The sequence below is a fragment of the Cylas formicarius genome, unplaced genomic scaffold (genome assembly GCF_029955315.1).
Source record: "Cylas formicarius isolate icCylForm1 unplaced genomic scaffold, icCylForm1.1 PGA_scaffold_5__7_contigs__length_24384050, whole genome shotgun sequence".
Classification (NCBI taxonomy): Eukaryota; Metazoa; Arthropoda; class Insecta; order Coleoptera; family Brentidae; genus Cylas; species Cylas formicarius.
In genome coordinates, this window is record NW_026844341.1 from 6,123,710 (window position 1) to 6,142,738 (window position 19,029).

A 19,029-nucleotide genomic window follows, 5' to 3' on the forward strand; every position below is an offset into this window, starting at 1 on the left:
GAGTGCTTTGTCTACAACAAAACGGACTCAAGTGAAACAATAAATGCTTCCGAATGAAGAAATTGGCAACGTTTTGCAAACATAATTTGTCGCATAAAAAATTGAAAATGTCAAAAACGGTTAGACTTAGTAACAGGGCATTATGCACAAAATATGTCTAGAATTGTGTATAGAATTCAAAAATGAAGTAATATACCAGGCGTTAAATTTAAAGTATGAAAGGTGATACTCGCCTACGAAAAATGAAACACTCTGTATATAGAACATTAAAATAAATTGAAGCTTTGGAGTGCCCCAATTTACTTTTGTATTTAACTTTTGGTTCCATTCCCTACAGGTTCTGAGATAAAGTAGTGCCAAAATAAACGGCTCACTCTTTACAAATAAACATAGGTACATGAAAAACAACAGAAATATTGTCTTTCGGTTTTTGGTTTTTCCTAAATAACTTTCGAAACGTTGGAGCCACAAAATTGAAATTTGCCTTCTTTTTAATCTTCCACAAGCTTGTAAGAAATGGCCTCGATCCGACGCCGGCATCCATCTTTTTTTCGCGATTTTCGACTGTTTTTTGAACATTGCTTTGAAACACGATAAGTGTTCGAAATTTGAAGCACTCGACTTCGTATTTGGCACATATATGCAGTTTTGTCCTGTGACGTAACCTATTGAAAATGGTTGGCTGGGGGGTCGGGAAGTATTTTAAAAAAATTAAAAATCGCGTGTGCAAGGGTCTACAAAAAACACCATTTTTCAAAAACCGTTTACAAGACTGAAAAAATTCTTGAACTAGAAAACGCAGTGGATACGGCTCCATAAACTTTTATTCCTGACAATTCTAAAAAATATTATTGACATTAGCAATAATTTCAAATCTGTGTTTTAGATGTCAGTTTCTTTTACATGAAGATATAGCGCATATAGACAGCTAAAACTTTTGTATTTAAGGTTTTTAAGTATTATACACGGTGTTCACGATATTCCGTGCAATATTAAAAAACATAATAAATGCCCCAAATTTGCAGCTACCGGCTTCAGACTTGGAAGAAAAGTAAAAGTCTGGACCCGCATTTAGACTCTTTAAATTGGGAGCAATAAAATAACGCGAAGTAGATTTTTTTAATTTTGGATTTTTTTTTGGGTTATTTTGGCATTCAGAAAAACATCTTTTCCTTCAAAACCATTAATGCACGAAGCACCTTACTTTTAAAATAAAAAGCTGATTCGCTCTACGCCCTAAGAACTTGTCCCGCCCAGCAACGATTTTTCGAAAGCAATCCTTGTATGCTTAGAATGTGCGTCACCAACAAACTTAAACTTCAATAAATTGTTAAAGACATACAATGACATTTCAAAAATCAACAGACTCGCCAGTGTGATAATTCTGTACTGGGCAAATAAACCCCTACAAGAGGTAAACTTGGAAATGTGGCAATACTCCTTAATATACGTTTTTACCCCAAAAATTCTTTATCGGCATTTACAGATGGTCCCCACAAATTGATCCCATAAAGTAATCCGGATTCCACCTTCGGATAGTATAAATTAAGCAACTGTTGCATACTTAAAATCTCACCAAGATTTAGAAAAAGAGAGTTTACACTATTTCGAGTTGAAATAAAAGTATCACAGTCACACTTCCAGTTTAAGCATTCATCCAAATTGAATCTGAGAAACCTCACTGTATCCCCACTTGCGATAGTGTCAGTTTCAAAACAGATATTAAATTTATCACATTGTTTTTTATAATTATGAAACCTTATAAAATCAATCTATCGAGTACACCCCAGCACTTTTCTGCGAGGTCATCGTCATTTGCACACGATAGCACTAAGAAAAGATCATCGGCATACATCACAAAGAACGTATCAGGTAAAATTTTCAATATTAAATTTACATACAATATGAAGAGTACAAGGCCTAACACTGAACCTTGAGGAATACCCATCTTTATATACAAATTTGAAAACGATCTTCTAAAAAACCATTGATCAGTCCCTTATTCCCGAAGCGTGCAGAGTTTCTCCTAGTTATTATGCCATCGTATCCAAAAGATTTTTTGTTGTTTAATGAACATTAACATCCCTAATAGGACTAAGGCTTTGCTATACTTTTGTTATTCAACTGAATGGAACTAACAATATTTTTGGGAGCATCTATAAAATAGTTATTAAATACAGACGCCACAATATTTTTTTATTCTGCTTATTCATTAAATTAAAATTCTCAACACTGTACCGACGATCATTCGACAACTCCGAAATCACCCTCCAAGCAGCGCTATAAGCATCGAAAGAATCAAAATTTTGTCGCTGATAGAAAGCTTTTTTAGTTTCAGAAACTAATTTTTTCACAATCCACCGTTCAAGAGGGTCTCAAGGTTTCTCATTTTAAGTGTGGGATTATACGTACTCACTGGATTTTAATTCACCTTGATGGCGGAAGGCGAAATACCTTTGAGCTCTCATTAAAGTCAATTTGTCACGAGCGGAGCGAGTGTTTAATAAAACAAAATAAATAAAATTGGGTATTTTACAGACGGGAGTAGAAAAATGAATTATATGACATAAGACATTTCAGACATAATGTCTAGACCTCTCTAAGCTACGTCCAAAATTTTTAACTTTCTGCTGTCGCCAGTTTCGTAGTAATAAAAATTTAAATGAAGCTACGCTTTGGTAGAATTATCTAATAACAAGTGTCTCATTTGAAATTCGAATGTTGATGGTACTTTTTCCAACAAGGAGCAACGTCGCAGCGTTAAAAATAGTTTCGATAGATAGAGGGTCGCCGATTATGGAACTAACCAAACTACCAATAATTTGTGTTCGGTTACGCAACAAATTTGTGTATAAATTTGTTGGTACCAATCTGTAATTCCAAGATCACTCTGGTTCCCCGAATCCGAAGTAAAATGACCGTAATCATGCCCTGACTTACCCCAAATTTCCTTGTGAAGGATGTGCTGGGTTGAAGGGAATGCGCTGCACGGTTCTACCGGAGGGTTCGACTCTTGAGGGTGTTGCACACTGCTTTTCAAAACAGGTGCTCAAATTTCCGACTCGCAACGCGCAATTCTCGATTCTGGCACGGCCGCTCGCGAAGTGCCGGAGGCAGGTAAAAATGGAGTAACAAAAAATGTATATATAAAAGAAGGAAAGGTTTCCCGGGAATAAAGGAGGGAGAACAAGACGGAGTATACAGTTGTCAAGGCATGTATATACGCACAAAATAATAATAATTAAACTATATCCCGAAACCCAAACAACTACTAATGGATTATATTCTGTAACATAGCTACGAAAACTTTCAGTTCATTCTAGAGTGGACTGCGTTAATAATATTATAGTTATGAAATTTGGATCATAATAGCAGTACGGTGTTGTTGGTGATCCCAAATAAGTCCGGATTGATCCAAAAAGACTTTCATTTATTGTTTCCACACACTGGCTAAACGAGTAATCCATGAGGTGTCTAAGTGAAATAAAAACAATGGAAGTTTGATGTTTTTTTTCTAATTTTAGCACTCAAACATGAACGCCCACATCCGCATTTTAAAATTAAATAAATATTCAGTTTGAATATTTAATTTTTTAATGATTAAAAATTTTAATTTATGTAACTGAAATGAGAGTGTCATCCGCAAATAACTAATCAGTTATTATTTACGTAATCTGCTGCCGTTGACTGAAACAGCCAGGAAAATTTCGGAGCTGTTTCATTCCAGGAAAGCCAATTTGGTTTCAAACGGATAGCCTTTGTCTTGTGAGGAAAATTTACTAAAGTTTTTCGTAAATCGCGTGCCTGGCCAACAAAAGCAAGCGCACCGTATTCGACAGGCACGAAATTGATGATTTTTCGACACATACACAACAATGCCTTCTGTATATCGCCTCAACCTTTTGCTTCCTTTAAACTCACGACACGGCGTTGCAAGATGGAACCTCTTGAAAGATTCACGTAGCGATACTAATCATTTGCTAATTTTAATTCCCTGATCTAATTAACAAATATAGGATGTTTCAAAAAACGCCCCAGCATGGAAATAGACTGTTCCTTCTTTACCGGTACTGATTTCAAAGTCAGATTTCAAGAAAAAAAAATTTTTTTGCGCATTTTTTGCAATAAACAGAAAATATACTGGCTGTCAAAAAGCAAATGTCGATATCAAATTCCTTTTTTTTTTTAATGAAACACAATTTTTTTTAAACCAGTTTCAACAACAACAAATTTCATGCAAAATTCATATAGCAAGCAAGCTACATGAATTTTGCATGAAATTTGTTGTTGTTGAAACTGGTTTTAAAAAAAATGTGTTTCATTTAAAAAAAAAAGGAATTTGATATCGACATTTGCTTTTTAACAGCCGGTGTATTTTCTGTTTACTTCTCTTGACGAGCAAACTAATAAAAAACAGACATTTAATTATGAAATGAACAGCTAGTACAAGTAAAGTTGTTAAATTATTACAATTACTTTACTAAGCGGATCACAAGAGAAGTTGAAGATAACCCTAATCGTGCATATTCTGAAGTAGCTTCAAGTAATGTTAACCAACGCACAGCTTCGCGTGTATTAAAAGAACAAAAGTATCATCCGTACAAGTTTACATTACTACAGGAGTTCAAAGAAGAAGATCAGTGTTGTGAAACTATGATGGAAATATGAAAATGAAAACTGTACGATAAATAAACACAATTGTAGGTTACTAAATATTTCCGGGCTTTTGAGCCGTGGTCCCGAGATTAAACTCGACGTTTCGTCTACAACTGCGGTAGACATTTTCAAGAGCGGCGATGCGGTAACGGTCGAAGTGTTCTTCCGTACTGCTCTCCGATGACTGGTTGGTTGACTGGAAGATCTGCCGTATTTAAGCGCGCTGTAGTGGGCGTGACCTCGGTGGCGGGCTTGGGTTGAGCTTGTCTGGGTAAACACGTTGTTTTGTTGATGACCTGAGTCCATGTTTTACTGATATTGAGACCTTCTTCTTTTCTATTGAAATTATTCTGATGTTTTTGAATTTCAATAGCTTCTCTGATAAGACGTGGATAAAAATGTGGTGTTTTGTCCAGTACCTGCGTGTCTTTGAACATGATACGATGGTCACTTTTGTAAAAAGCATGTTCTGCCACTGCTAATTTTTCCGTGTGTCCAAGCCGGCAGTTCCTTTTATGTTCCTTTAGCCTAGTTTCAATGCTTCTCTTTGTGGTACCTATATATACCGAGCCACAGGAACACGGAATGCGGTATATCCCTGGTGAAGAAAAGGCGTCCCTTGTATCCTTGGCAGACCTGAGGCTTTGTCTGATTGTAGTCGTTGGTTTAAAGATGACCCGAACGTTGTGTCGTTCTAAATGTTTACCGATCCTGTCTGTGACGTTCTTAATAAAAGGAAATGATACATTCCCTTGAGGTTCCTTTGTCGTATCTCTTGCCTTAGATCTTCTATTTTTCATAGCTTTTTGTATTTCAGAGGTGGTATATCCGTTATTTTTCAGGGAATCGGTCAAGTGATTAATCTCTTCACGTAGGTACTTGGGTTCGCTAATCCGATTAGCCCTTGTCATTAAGGTTTTTATTACCCCCATTTTCTGTCTCGGATGGTGATTAGATAATTTGTTCAGGTAACGTTCCGTGTGAGTGGGTTTTCGATAAACTTTATGACCCAATTTTCCATTTGGTCGCCTTTCTACCTGCACACCTAAGAATGCCAACCTGCCGTCCTTTTCTGTCTCCATGGTAAATTTTATTTTATTGTTAATGGAATTGAGATGCGCCAAGAAGATTTGAAGCTCCGTTTCGCCGTGGCTCCATATTACAAATGTGTCGTCCACGTAGCGGAACCAACGCTTGGGCTTCTTTTGGGCAGTATTTAATGCCTGCTGTTCAAACTTTTCCATGAAAAAATTTGCTATGACCGGGCTTAATGGACTTCCCATGGCTACACCGTCAACTTGTTCATAAAACTCCTTGTTCCATTGGAAATAAGTGGTGGTTAAACAGTGTCGGAAAAGTTCTGTGACATCGTTCCGAAAACATGCAGATATTAAATCCAAAGTCTCTTTGACTGGCACCATAGTGAACAAAGAAACAACATCGAAGCTCACTAATATGTCTTTGGGTGACAATGTGATGTTTTTGATCTTCTGTATAAACTGAGTCGAGTCCTTGATGTGTGATGCTGTCCTCCCTATGAGTGGTTCAAGGAGTTTGGTTAGATGCTTGGCGAGATGGTAAGTCGGGGAACCTATAGCGCTAACTATGGGTCTCAAGGGTACTGCCTCTTTATGGATTTTTGGCAATCCGTATAATCTTGGTGGTAATGCCTCCGAATTGCTTAGTTTTCGCTGGATTTCTGGTTCGATAGATGACTTCTTGATTAACGTACCCAGACAAGCTCAACCCAAGCCCGCCACCGAGGTCACGCCCACTACAGCGCGCTTAAATACGGCAGATCTTCCAGTCAACCAACCAGTCATCGGAGAGCAGTACGGAAGAACACTTCGACCATTACCGCATCGCCGCTCTTGAAAATGTCTACCGCAGTTGTAGACGAAACGTCGAGTTTAATCTCGGGACCACGGCTCAAAAGCCCGGAAATATTTAGTAATGTAGTTTCTGGCCGTAAAAGCATAACATCTTTGACAATTGTAGGTGTTGGAGTTTAAATAATTGCCGATGGATGAGAGAAAATCATACGCAACATCCACAAAAAATTAATGTCAGGGCAGGGATTTTCAATAACAAAATTATTGGCCCTTATTACTTCGATAATTTCATACCTATTTCATTCTGTTCATTTCAAATTTTAATTTTGAAATGAACAGATAAGTACCTACTAGCAGGTATAAGGGGATCAATGTATTTTCTTAATTTGGAATATCACCAAATAAAATCCGTAGTGTATACGGAAAAAACACAAAATTTGATACGAAATAAGGTCAAATTAATATTAATATCCGGAATAATGTTTTGGATTAGCATAGAAGATAATGGCGGGCATTTTCAACGCCTAACATAATATTTTAATCCAATGTCTCCACTATACCATAACTCTCATTAATTCTTATTTGTTTTAGTGTACAGGGTACCCCATTTTGTAAATTTTTACATTGTTTCAATGTCTGAAACTTAGCCTGAATATCTTACACAGTGAAGCCAGTTTTTATTGGGCGAAGTTTAGAACATACGAGGCGTGTTCAAAAAGTAGGGTGACTTTTGTAATTGGGCGGGCTACGCATATTCGATCTTCAATATTTCTTTTTTATTATGTTGGTACACAGGTCCCTAACATATGTTCACGGTTTCAGCCAGTTTGAGAGTCTACTTTTTTTTTGTGAGACAGAAGTGTTAGACGTGTTTTGAGTGCTCGACAATTTTCTGCTGTAAAAAAAATGGAAGAAAGAATTTGCATAAAATTTGGAAATATTGACAGCGGTGTATGTTGAAGTTACTTTGAGCAAAAAAAATATTTATAAGTGTTACGAGCTGTTCCAAGATGGCCGTGAAGACGCCAAAAACGAACCTCGCTCTAGACGCCCCAGCACTTCAATTAATGGTGAAAGCGTCGAAGAAACAAGTGGTGTTGTTTTCAACACCAGGTCTCTATTGGCTAGTACAATGCAACGTGTAGCGGCAAAATTTGTTCGTGGACTTTTTGGCCAAAAACAAAAGCACAATTATGCTTCAGCCACCATATTGACCGGATATGACCGACTGTTACCTTTTCATGTTCCCAAAATTTAAGCAACCCATGAAAGAAAGGAGGTTTGGAACAATTGAGAAAATAAAGAAAAAATCCCTTTAAGAACTCAAGACTATACCAGAAAGTGTTTACGTTGGCAGGGGATTACTTTGACAATATATAAATGGTAATTAAATAAATACTTTACTTTTTGAACACCTCTCGTATCTATTCAAATGACTGATTTCTCAAGTTTGGATTCGTGTGATATGGCATTGCAGCCCTACTTTTTGAAATAAAAACTTAAAAACACAAACGAGCCAAGAAAGAATAAAAAAACACTCATTAAAATGTTGTTATGAAAATGTATTCTATATTTTTTATTTTCCCAACAATTCCATGTATTATTAAACAGCAAAAAAATATTATTAAGAAAATTTTGAGAGCAAATTCTAATACGTGTAAAATGGCTCTAAGTAAGTAGATGTATAGTGCCGATATAAGCAACAGAAACCGTACATAACCTCAATTTCCTAACCCCCCCGCAGCGGGGGCCCCCCGCGCGTGGCGTCCTAGTGTCCCCCCTGTCTACCAGAGTGCGCTCCGCCCCCCACCCAGCTTGTGTAGCGTCCTGTTTTGCCCCGGTTCCGCCCGTCGCTGCTAGATGTCGCGCGCTTGTGTAGCGTCCTGTTTTGCCCCGGTTCCGCCCGTCGCTGCTAGATGTCGCGCGCTCCGACCGTCGTAGGCCCCCCCGGTAGAGGGCGGTGACGGTGCGGCGCGGTGACGCGGTGGATCATTAAATAAACTTGAATTTTAATACATTTTATTTTATTTTATTTATAAAATTGGTCTGGCGAGGAGTTTCTTCTTCTTTTTATGTCGATTCAGTCGACCATCCCATTGTTCCTGTTCCTTGCGTTGTTCTTCTTCCAGTTCCCGGAGGAAATCTAAATACGAAGTGCACTCCTCGCCGTCCCACTCCGTCGACCACCCACCCGGGTACTCCTGCTGCTCCTTTGTTTCTTTTGATCCACCGGGTTGCTCCTGCTGCTGGTGATGTTCCCTTGTCGTTTCATGTCGTACCGGGAATTCTAACCCCCGGTACTCTTTGTGTGATTTGAATATGTGACGCCCTAAGCGATGCGCCAACATAATATGCGACTTGTCATACGGACAAACCGCGATTTTTTCTAGAACAAAACAAAGTATGATATGTAGCGTTTCCTATAAAACACACATTTTTTTTTTAAACAAAACTTCCAAAAAGGGGGGTTATCAAATAATTTTAAAAATTGTTTTTTAAGTTATACGCGCATACCAAAATTCACGTTTCAATTCACTGTCATTTAAATGTAAGTGTATTATTGTCAAAAGGGCAAACTGCAATTTTTTAGTACAAAAAATAAACAAAAATATGTATATATTTCGCGTTTTCCCCATAAAACGCACATTTTTGAAACAAAACTTTCAGTAATTTTAAAAATTGTTTATTTTTTAAAAGCCAAAATTCCCTATTCACTGTCATTTAAAAGATATTAAAAACGCTCAATTTAATTCGATTATTATTGTCAAAAAGGCAAACTGCAATTTTTTAGTACAAAAAATAAAACATTTTTGAAACAAATTTAAAAATTGTTTATTTTTTAAAAGCCAAAATTCCCTTTTCCATTCACTGTCATTTAAAAGCTATTAAAAACACTCAATTTAAATCGGTTATTATGCAACGTAAAAAAGATGAGTATCATATTTTAAAACAGGTAGAAACTAACCAAAAAAGTGATAACCCAAACTGAAACCCACAAGAAAAGACGCGCACTGTATAAAGGTAATTAAAATATAAAACTTACCAGTTGTAGGGTCGTAGGGAAATGGACATCGCACTTCTGTATTCATTGCACTGAATATAGTCTATAATACACATGCACTCCCTTCCATGGTTGAATTAAAAGTCGAAAGGTCTTCTACCCACAAGCACCAACGCCGATTTGAATAGACGCGATGTTGTCGCCAGACAACCGTGCAGGTAGAAGTCTCAAGGTCAACACGCTTTCACACGGGAACGCAACCGTTTCGGACGTTGGACGAACGTATGTTGCCGCAAAAGATCAAGGCCAACTTGCTTTCATTTTTTACAATCTCCGTATGGGATGTGGAATTTCAAAACGCGCCGAGTCTAAATGTCAAGTTGTTTTGCTTGTTGAGAATAATAATTAATTGCCCCCTTTATATTTGCTCCGTGGGATTAACGTAATGGGAAAAATTTGTTGCAACGCATGTGGAGGTGTCTTCGTTTGTTAACTTTTAGAAAGTATTCTCGCACCGTATAAATACATCTCATTTTTCTCTGTTTTGTCAGTAGTTGTTTTTGGTATTATTCGTGCAACGTGGAAGCTAACTTAGTGGTTTGGTGTTCGTACAAAAAAGCAGTAAGTACCTTTTTTATTGTCTTATTTTAATTCTTTAACATTTGTTATTATTTTATAAAGGTCCTAAAGATCATCTTAGTACTCTCAACCCGTAACCGCAAATAGAATAGCAGCAATCTTAAGCGTAAGTTTTTTTTATTTTTTTAATTTTGAGATAAAATAATTAATAATAATTTATAGATGGACTTAAGTCAACTGAATCAAACCTGTCTTGCAGAAGGTGATTTTGAGCAGCCGATTGTCAAACTGCATGAATTGCCGATAGGCGTTCCGTTTAAAATTACTAGAGCCAAAATTGTTAATACAAAATTTGGCAATTCCGTGTTGCTGCAATTAGAAAATTCCGTAGTATTTCTTCCTACTCGCGTGACAGAAGCTTTCCGTCCGAGACTAGAACACTTTGCGTCGGGGCAGTACAAACTGGTCTACGAGGGATCCAAAGATATTGGAAAGCCCAACTCTTTAAAGAAATTCAAAATAATTCAAAATTAATCAACATATTATACAGGGTAAGTCTTATTTACTGTTATATATTTAATAAACCACGATGCGCGTAAAGCAGATCATTCATAGAGCGCAAATCTTAATTTTAACCTTACAAAAATTAAAAAAGCATATTTCCGACAAGTTCACTCTTAGAGATAGTGATGTGTGGCTTAGGAGACTAAATAAAAATATTGAATCTTGCAACCAAATCGTTTCTAACGAAAAGGATTTATCTATTGGGTTAAAAAGAAAATTACAAACTACAATTCAACATCTGAAAGCTATTAGAAAAATTATTCTTAATTATCAACATAAGCATTTTGGATTGGGATTACAAAGTAGTAGCCGCGAGACAAACACAAATGAAATGGTTGTATGGGAATCGGTAGCGTCGTGTTTCCAGGGAAGAGTTCAGACTGGTGTCATAATTAATTTACTTCATAAAGATTTAATTCAATTTTTAAACGATTCTCGTCCAATATTTCAACAAAAAATTAGTCAAATTTTAAAGAAATTTTTATTGCTGAAAGTAAATACCACATTTTGCGGTGAATTTATTAAGGCAAAAAATGATGTCCAAGGCGAAGTTGATGTTAAATATCTGAGTACCGGAAATGCTGTAGTTGATTTAGGAACAGAATTGAATGATTGGTTTGTTGAAAATGTGCAAGATAAAATTTTAAATCAAATGTCAGAGTTTCAGGAACGTGATTCCGGGTGGGCTTTAAATAATATTATTTATTTAGAGATTAACATTAATAAATTTGAAATGGGTAACGGGTCATCCTTCGTTGAGTTGCCTAAAGAAATTGCGAATAAAAGGGCTTGTATTAACATTAGAAATGACGATCAAGCGTGTTTTTATTGGTCAGTTGTATGCGGACTCTTTCCAGCACGTTTTCGTCAGTATTTACCCTCTTCATATCCATACTACAAAAGTGATTTGAAAACTGAAAATTTACAAACACCTATGGAAATGAATAAAATAAGCAAATTTGAAAAAGACAATGATATTTCCATCAATGTTTATATTTTAGAGCTTAATAAAAATGAAAAAACTAGTTTTTATTCCGTGTTACCTGCACGATTAACAAAAGAAAAACGCGAAAAACATTCAAATTTGTTGTTAATACAAAATAAATATTATCCAAAAGTTAATGATTTTGATCCTGATCCGCAAGATAATGATTATGAAGAAATAAAATATCACTATTGTTACATTAAAAATTTGTCTCGATTAGTTTCCTCACAGCTCAGTAAATATAATCACAAGAAATACATTTGCGATAGGTGTTTGAATTATTTCAATAACGAAACTCGTCTACATGACCACGAAACAATATGTTCCAGTTTCAATGAGTATAAAGTGTCTTTTCCCAAATATGATTACGTTGAATTTCGAAACCATATATATAAACAAAGGACTCCGTTTGTAATTTACGCCGATTTTGAGAGTCAATTGAGAAAAGTAAATTTGAAAATTTCAGATAAAACCTCGAAATACCAAAAGCACGAAGCTTACAGTGCTGCATATTACTTTAAATGTTCTTATGATGATTCAATATCATTTTTCAAAAGTTATCGTGGTCTAGATTGTATTGATTGGTTCGTGGAGGAAATATCTAATTTATCAAAATTTGTTCGTTCAAAATTTAAGGATATTATACCAATGGATAGTGAAATTAGTCTAGATCAAAGGTCGAGTCATTGTCATATTTGTGAAAAACCTTTTTTAAAAGAAGATGTTATTGTTCGTGACCATGATCATTTTACTGGTAAATTTAGAGGTTTTGCCCATCAGGCTTGTAATTTAAATTTTAAAAAAATATTTGTAGTGCCCGTAGTATTCCAGAACCTTTCTGGATACGATAGCCACTTCCTGCTTCCGGTTTTAGCAAAAAAAAGCTATGTATCCATAGTTCCGGTTAATAAGGAAAAATACATCTCTTTTACATATTTCGAACCTGATTATAACATAAAATTTAGATTTATAGATTCGTTTAGATTTTTGGGAGCATCTCTGGATAATTTAGTTTCCAGTATGGATAAAAATGAACTATATATTTTAAGAAAAGAATTTTCCGATCTCGACGAATCAAAATTAAATTTACTGTCGCAAAAAGGTATTTTTTGTTACGATTACATCGACCATATAGACAAATTAAATGAAACAACTTTACCCCCGATTGAAGAATTCTATAATAAATTAAGTGAAAGCAATATTAGTGAAGAAAAATATTCCCACGCACAAAGTGTTTGGCAGTCGTTTGAAATAAAAAATTTAGGCGAGTATTCAGATTTGTATTTAAAAACCGACGTTATTCTTCTGGCAGATATATTCGAAAATTTTCGAAAAACTTGTATGGCAACACACGTTTTGGATCCGGCGTGGTATTTCAGTATGCCCGGGTATACATGGGATTGCATGCTTAGATTCACAAAATGTCGTTTAGAACTTTTGCGCGACATTGACCAAATTATGTTTATCGAGCGGGCTATACGAGGTGGAATTTCGGTGTGTGTTGGTAGATATGCGGAGGCCAACAATAAATATATGCCCAACTACGATTCATCCAGGGATGATTCCTATATCATGTACTTTGACGTCAATAACCTCTATGGCAAGGCCATGTGCGAGCCTCTTCCTTACGGAGGATTCGACTGGATGTCTCATCAAGAGATTGATTCATTTAATGTCATGAACATTCCAGATGAATCTTCCCAAGGATATATCCTAGAGGTAGACCTGGAATACCCGCAGAAATTACATGACACACATAGAGATTTTCCATTTTGTGCCGAACATCGAGTGCCCCCCAATTCAAAGTTACCAAAACTAATGACTACTTTGTATAATAAAGAAAAATACGTCATACACTATCGCAATTTAAAACAGGCTCTCAAAAACGGTCTCGTACTAAAGAAAATTCACAAAATATTAAAATTCAACCAATCTCGTTGGTTGAAATGTTATATCGATCATAATAATAAATTAAGAACCCAAGCAAAGACAAAATTTGGTATAAATTTATACAAATTGTTTAATAATGCCGCTTACGGTAAAACAATGGAAAACATTCGCAAGCATCGTATTGTTAAATTTGTTAAAGCGTGGGATGGTCGCTACGGTGCGAAAAATTTAATTTCTAGTCCTAGATTTCACAGTAGAACCATACTTGATAACAATTTGTTGCTTATAGAATTAAAAAAATCGGAACTTTGCTTTAATAAGCCACTTTATATTGGAATGTCCATATTGGATTTGTCGAAAACGACCATGTACGAGTTTCATTATAATTACATGCTTCCAAATTTGGGTCCCGAAAAATGTAAAATTCAATACATGGATACGGACAGTTTCATTTATAATATCAAATGTTATGACGCATATGAAAGCGTTATTAAGGCCGATTTAACAAAATTTGACACGTCTGATTATCCTAATGACAATCCCTATAATATACCGCAAATCAACAAAAAGGTTTTGGGGTTGATGAAGGATGAGACTAATGGCACCATCATTAGTCATTATGCTGGGTTAAGGTCGAAAATGTATACTTTCAAAATTTTAACGGGTTCGGTAGTTAAAAAGTCAAAGGGTATTCAGTACAATATTGTAAAAAATAAAATTTCATTTGATGACTACGTAGAATGCTTAACAAATTTTAGGGAAAAGTACGCCACTCAACGAACCATTCGTTCATACACTCACAATGTATTTAGCATCGAACAAACAAAAGTTGCCTTGAGTCCTTTAGACGATAAACGTTATCTTTTGCCGAATTCATATGAAACGCTTCCGTGGGGACATTATAAAGTGCCGTAATTATTTTTTAATATATTTTTGTTACAGATTATGGTCAAACAACTTACATTAGAAAGCCTTTGTATTATAACAATTTGCGAAAATATTAGGTGTAGTGCTGATTTTTTGCGTGAGTCACCTTTGCCTTGGAAACTAACGATACTAATATTTAAATATTATTCGAAATATAGATGGAGGTACCTTAAACAACTAGCGCTCCAGTCTGATGGCAATTCTTTATTAAATTTAGAATTCATTCTGTTGAATAAGAGATTTGGATCGTCTTACAGAAATAGCATTTTGGCAACTCCAACCATTGATTTTGACGGAGAATCCGCTTACTGTTTATGGGTCAGTTATTACAGGATAAAATATTCGGAAATTTTAGTTTGTAAATCTTGTCACTTTATATTTCAAGTAGTTAAAAAATTTAAAAAGAAAAATTTTAGACTTTTATTGGATCACTATCATTTACAGCTGGATATAAATAATTTGAATGATGTATATCACGATAAACAATTTTGGTGTCAAAGCTGCTTTGAAGAAGTTTTGTTCACTGTAGAAACTGAAGATGAATGTAATTTAATGCTTCACAATGAGAGGAAATATGGAAAAAAGTTACGCTTTTCTGATAGTCCATTGAACTATTAATACTGTGGTTTTATTATAACATATGTAACTGTAGATAAGACTTTTATGTATTGATTGTATTCCATTGTATTGCAACAAGAATAAACATGTATATATTTAGACGCTATTTTCTTTTTTACCACCACCACAACACCGCATAATAATTACACAGAAGTTTGTAATTGTATAATTTATTTATTATATACATTATTACTATTTTACAATTTCGTTAAATGCTAAATTATTAAATTGTTCTAGTTTTCTTTTGCACTCTTGAGCTTGCATCCGCGCCACTTGCAAGTCTGTATTAAAAAGCGCAATTTGTGTTTCAATTTCGTTGATATTGCACTCTAATCCCGACAACTGAGACGCCAAGTTTCTTTTTAAATTGAATGCCTCACAAATGACACTTTTTTCTCTACCGTCCGTGAACACTTCGAGCCAATCAGCGGATGACGTTGGAGCTGCAAACGCTTCACTTGTGGTAGTTTTCTTCTTCTTCTTGCGGGATACGACCGACGCACTTTGTTTTCGTTTGGTCGCAGATTTTTTGGTTTGTTGCTCTACAGGAACGAAGCTGGACGGGAGCACTTCTGATGAAGGAAATTGCAACTCGAAATTTTCCAATAAATTATACAATTCGTTGGATGTCACAATTTTCTCTTGAGCCATCATATACACGTATTTATGTCAGAACTTCTAAATCGAGACTAAATTTATTTCAAAACGTCTACGTTGTCTACCCACGAATCGTGCGACTTATCCAATCCCAACCAGCGCAGGAGAACCATATTGCCTCGTCTGTGCAACACCTTTTCGACGAGATATAAGTCCGGGTTAACTGTCTTCTGCAATTCTTCTTCATAAAATCCGCCCATTATGGGTTTACCCTGCATATCTTGAAGCAAATACGTTACGGGGTTAGTAACCCGTACTTTAACAATTTTAAACAATTCCGTGGTCCAATTCGGTGTATAACCTTTGTTGAAAACGTGCTTGACTTTGCTGATTCTAACGATGTCGCCGACTTTAAGTTTACGAGGACCGAATATTTTTATGCTACTATACGCGGTTTTCAAAATTCTCTTTTCGTTGCTCTTACTCACATCGATGGGTTTCGTACCCGTCGTTCTATGTTTTGTGTTATTGTATTCATCAACGATAGAGGCGAGCACATCGATCCATTTGTACGTCCCGCGTAAAGAAAAATGTCGAAACAATTTCTCTTTGAGGGTACGTATCACCCGTTCGACAATTGAGGCCTTTTTTATGCTATACGTACTATAGTGGTTAATTTTATGCTTATCCACAAGTTTCAGAAACGTGTCGTTGTAAAATTCTTTACCGAGATCCGTTTGCAAGTTTTGAGGGTGCCGTCCGTCCTTGAGAATTTTGGAAAACGCCTTGGCGACTTCGACCCCGGTTTTGGTTTTCAACGGGCGACACCATACATATTTTGAGAAACAGTCTATCACAACCAGCACGAATTTAAAATTTCTGTTTTGTTTGCTGTAGCGATCTAATTGGGCCAGATCCGCTTGCCACAGGTCATCCATCCCTCGTATTATAGTCCGGCGGCGAGCATAATTTCTGCGTGCCGGCTTGTGCAGTTCTCGAACCAGTTGTACCTTCTCTTTATTCATAATGTGTGTTCGGTTGCGATGGAGGATTTAAAACCCTTTGTTTCAATACCTTCATTATATTCTCATTTTCGTTCGTAAGTCGCTCCATTTTGGTTACAATATCATGAAATTGCTGTGACAAAACGGCGACTTTTGTCATGTGCTTTTCCAAATCTTTCTTTGCGCTCATTTCGCTTAGCTTTTGGTGGAAAACTTCGCGAAACTGCATAATTTCATTTTCGAGTGTAGTGCTACTCATTTTCAGTTGTTCTTCAAGACGCGAGAATTTAGTTTTGTCTTCAATTTGTAATCTTTTCGTGTACGCTTCGAGTTTCTGTCCAATAATCTTTCTCAATGCAATTTTTAATAAATTACTTGTCTCATCCACATATTTTTTGTTAGCCACGTCACCGTCATCGCTAGGCGTTTGGACATTGCAAATTTTTAAATTGTTCATATTGACGTTTCCGTCTGGCATATAGTCGAGGGCGCTTCTAATCACAGTATTAGTGAAGGGTCGTTTAGAGCGCAGCGCGCTAGAACGTCCAAACTTGTCCAGACTCATCGTTAAACTAACGTATAAAACCTGATTCTTTTAGCTCTTCAACGATTGAAACTATTTCGTTATCATGAGACGTGTTGCCTGCGTGTTTCGACGCGATTAGTAATTTCAGACGCTCTACGAGTTCATTGACGTCGTCCCAGTATACATATTCAGTAGGAGCGTCATTATAACGCATATTATAACCTTGACCGCTGTACGAGTACGAACGCGACTGAGATTTTATTAAGGGTCGGATGACCTTGGTATATTTTGGTACAGTCGATGCGCCTTTCAGACGTCCGATCGCGTCCCTGTGCACCTGGGTAGCCTCCATTATTTTTTTATATTGTGCCAAATCGTCTTTTGTGTATGCTATGGGATCTTTCAAAAACACCAAATTATACAAGCCGCGGGTACCGGAATATCTCTCGCCGTCTACAATAATATCGCCAGATCCTTGATGAAAATCCAGCGATTTATTGCCGAGAAACCATTTGGATGATATTTTGTCGTAAACGGGTCCGTAAACAATATCGGTGTCGGGCGATTTTACCCATAAATTTTGAATATATGAATGGGAAATTTCTGGATATTGTTCCAGGTATGATTGAAGGGATGCGTTGGCCACGCTCGATGTGTCAAACACATCATCTTCCTCCTCATCGATATTTTGCATCTCAACGCTCTTATTGGGATCCGGCGTTTCCTGAATTTCTTCCATAGGCAAAAATGATACGTTAACCTTATTTTTTGTTTCTTCGTTCGGTTCCTTTTTGTGTTCCCGCTTGACACCTCGACGTTCAGTTTTTATTTCTGCCGGTGACGGTGATAGCTTTATTTTTGCTATACGTTCTAGCGGCTCGCTGACGGGTTTGAAAAGCTTCCGAATTGACGCATCCTCTTCGCTCTTACCCAATTTTAATGTTAAATACTTCTTTCGAATAGATCTAGACAACTCGTTTACTTTTTTTTTAGCGCCGCGTCGGCGATGTCGGCGGACGTCGCCTTCATGACTGTTTCTATCGACAATTAAATATCGACTTTTATATATTTGTCGAAACCCTTGCGGTAGCGTCCGTTTTTTACGTCGAAATCTTTGACAATTATCAAACAGCCGTACTTTTCTTTCCAGCACTCGGAACAAATTTGTTTAAACGTGTCGTATGAAACGTCGGGTGAGACATGTTCATCATAAACGTGACGTAAATTCATGTCATCCTGTTTAAACAACGCGACAATATTGCAATTGTCACGTATCAATTGCTTGGGTACCTTGGAGTATGTCTGACAGAGATAAATAGCGTCGATGGCCTTGTGTCGGCACATCGAAAAATACTCGCGAATTTTATCTTGCTTGTCGCACGCCACGTCGTCGAAAATAAACAGAGAATTCTCTTTCGCGTCGCTGGGGTCGATTATCGAGTCTCTTTCACTGTAGGGATAATATCCAACTCCTTTGACATTGCTCAATACGCGAGATAACAGTTGATATTTTGGTTGATACAACGACTTTGAGTAGACGTAAACATTTTCGAAACTTGCCCCGTTGGGGTTAAAGAGTAGCGCTAACATGGTGTTGGTTTTGCCGCAACCGCTAGGTCCGCAAAACACCGCCCTAAATGAATTGGGTAGCAGTTGACCGTGTTTGCTTTTGTTAAAGAAACCATCTCCGCAAACCAAATCTAAATTATCGATGGGGAGCTTGAGTTTCTGCTGCACCACCCGCATGACTACAATGTTTATTCGAGACACCTCGTATATATATATACGACACAAGCAATTTCCTTTAATTAGTATGTTATGCTTCGCGTCCGGAAGTGGTCTCGTTAACA

The 19,029-nt window shown here is 36.6% G+C and overlaps 2 protein-coding genes across 3 annotated transcripts in view; one reads left to right on the forward strand and one right to left on the reverse strand.

Annotated features, from left to right (window-relative positions):
- Positions 1–19,029, reverse strand: part of LOC132702206 (RYamide receptor-like) — a 147,945-nt gene that overhangs the window by 2,753 nt on the left and 126,163 nt on the right. The gene's annotated exons all lie outside the window — the stretch shown is intronic.
- LOC132702508 (uncharacterized) lies at positions 12,346–15,161 on the forward strand. 2 transcript variants are annotated; one of them, XM_060671172.1, is made up of 2 exons: positions 12,346–14,792; positions 14,851–15,161. In XM_060671172.1, exon 1 carries the CDS (start codon positions 12,638–12,640, stop codon positions 14,420–14,422), a length of 1,785 nt encoding a protein of 594 aa, XP_060527155.1. In that variant the 5' UTR covers positions 12,346–12,637; the 3' UTR covers positions 14,423–14,792; positions 14,851–15,161. The 2 variants fall into 2 exon arrangements, with proteins under 2 accessions (XP_060527155.1, XP_060527156.1); XM_060671173.1 differs by having other exon boundaries at positions 12,346–14,531; positions 14,593–15,161.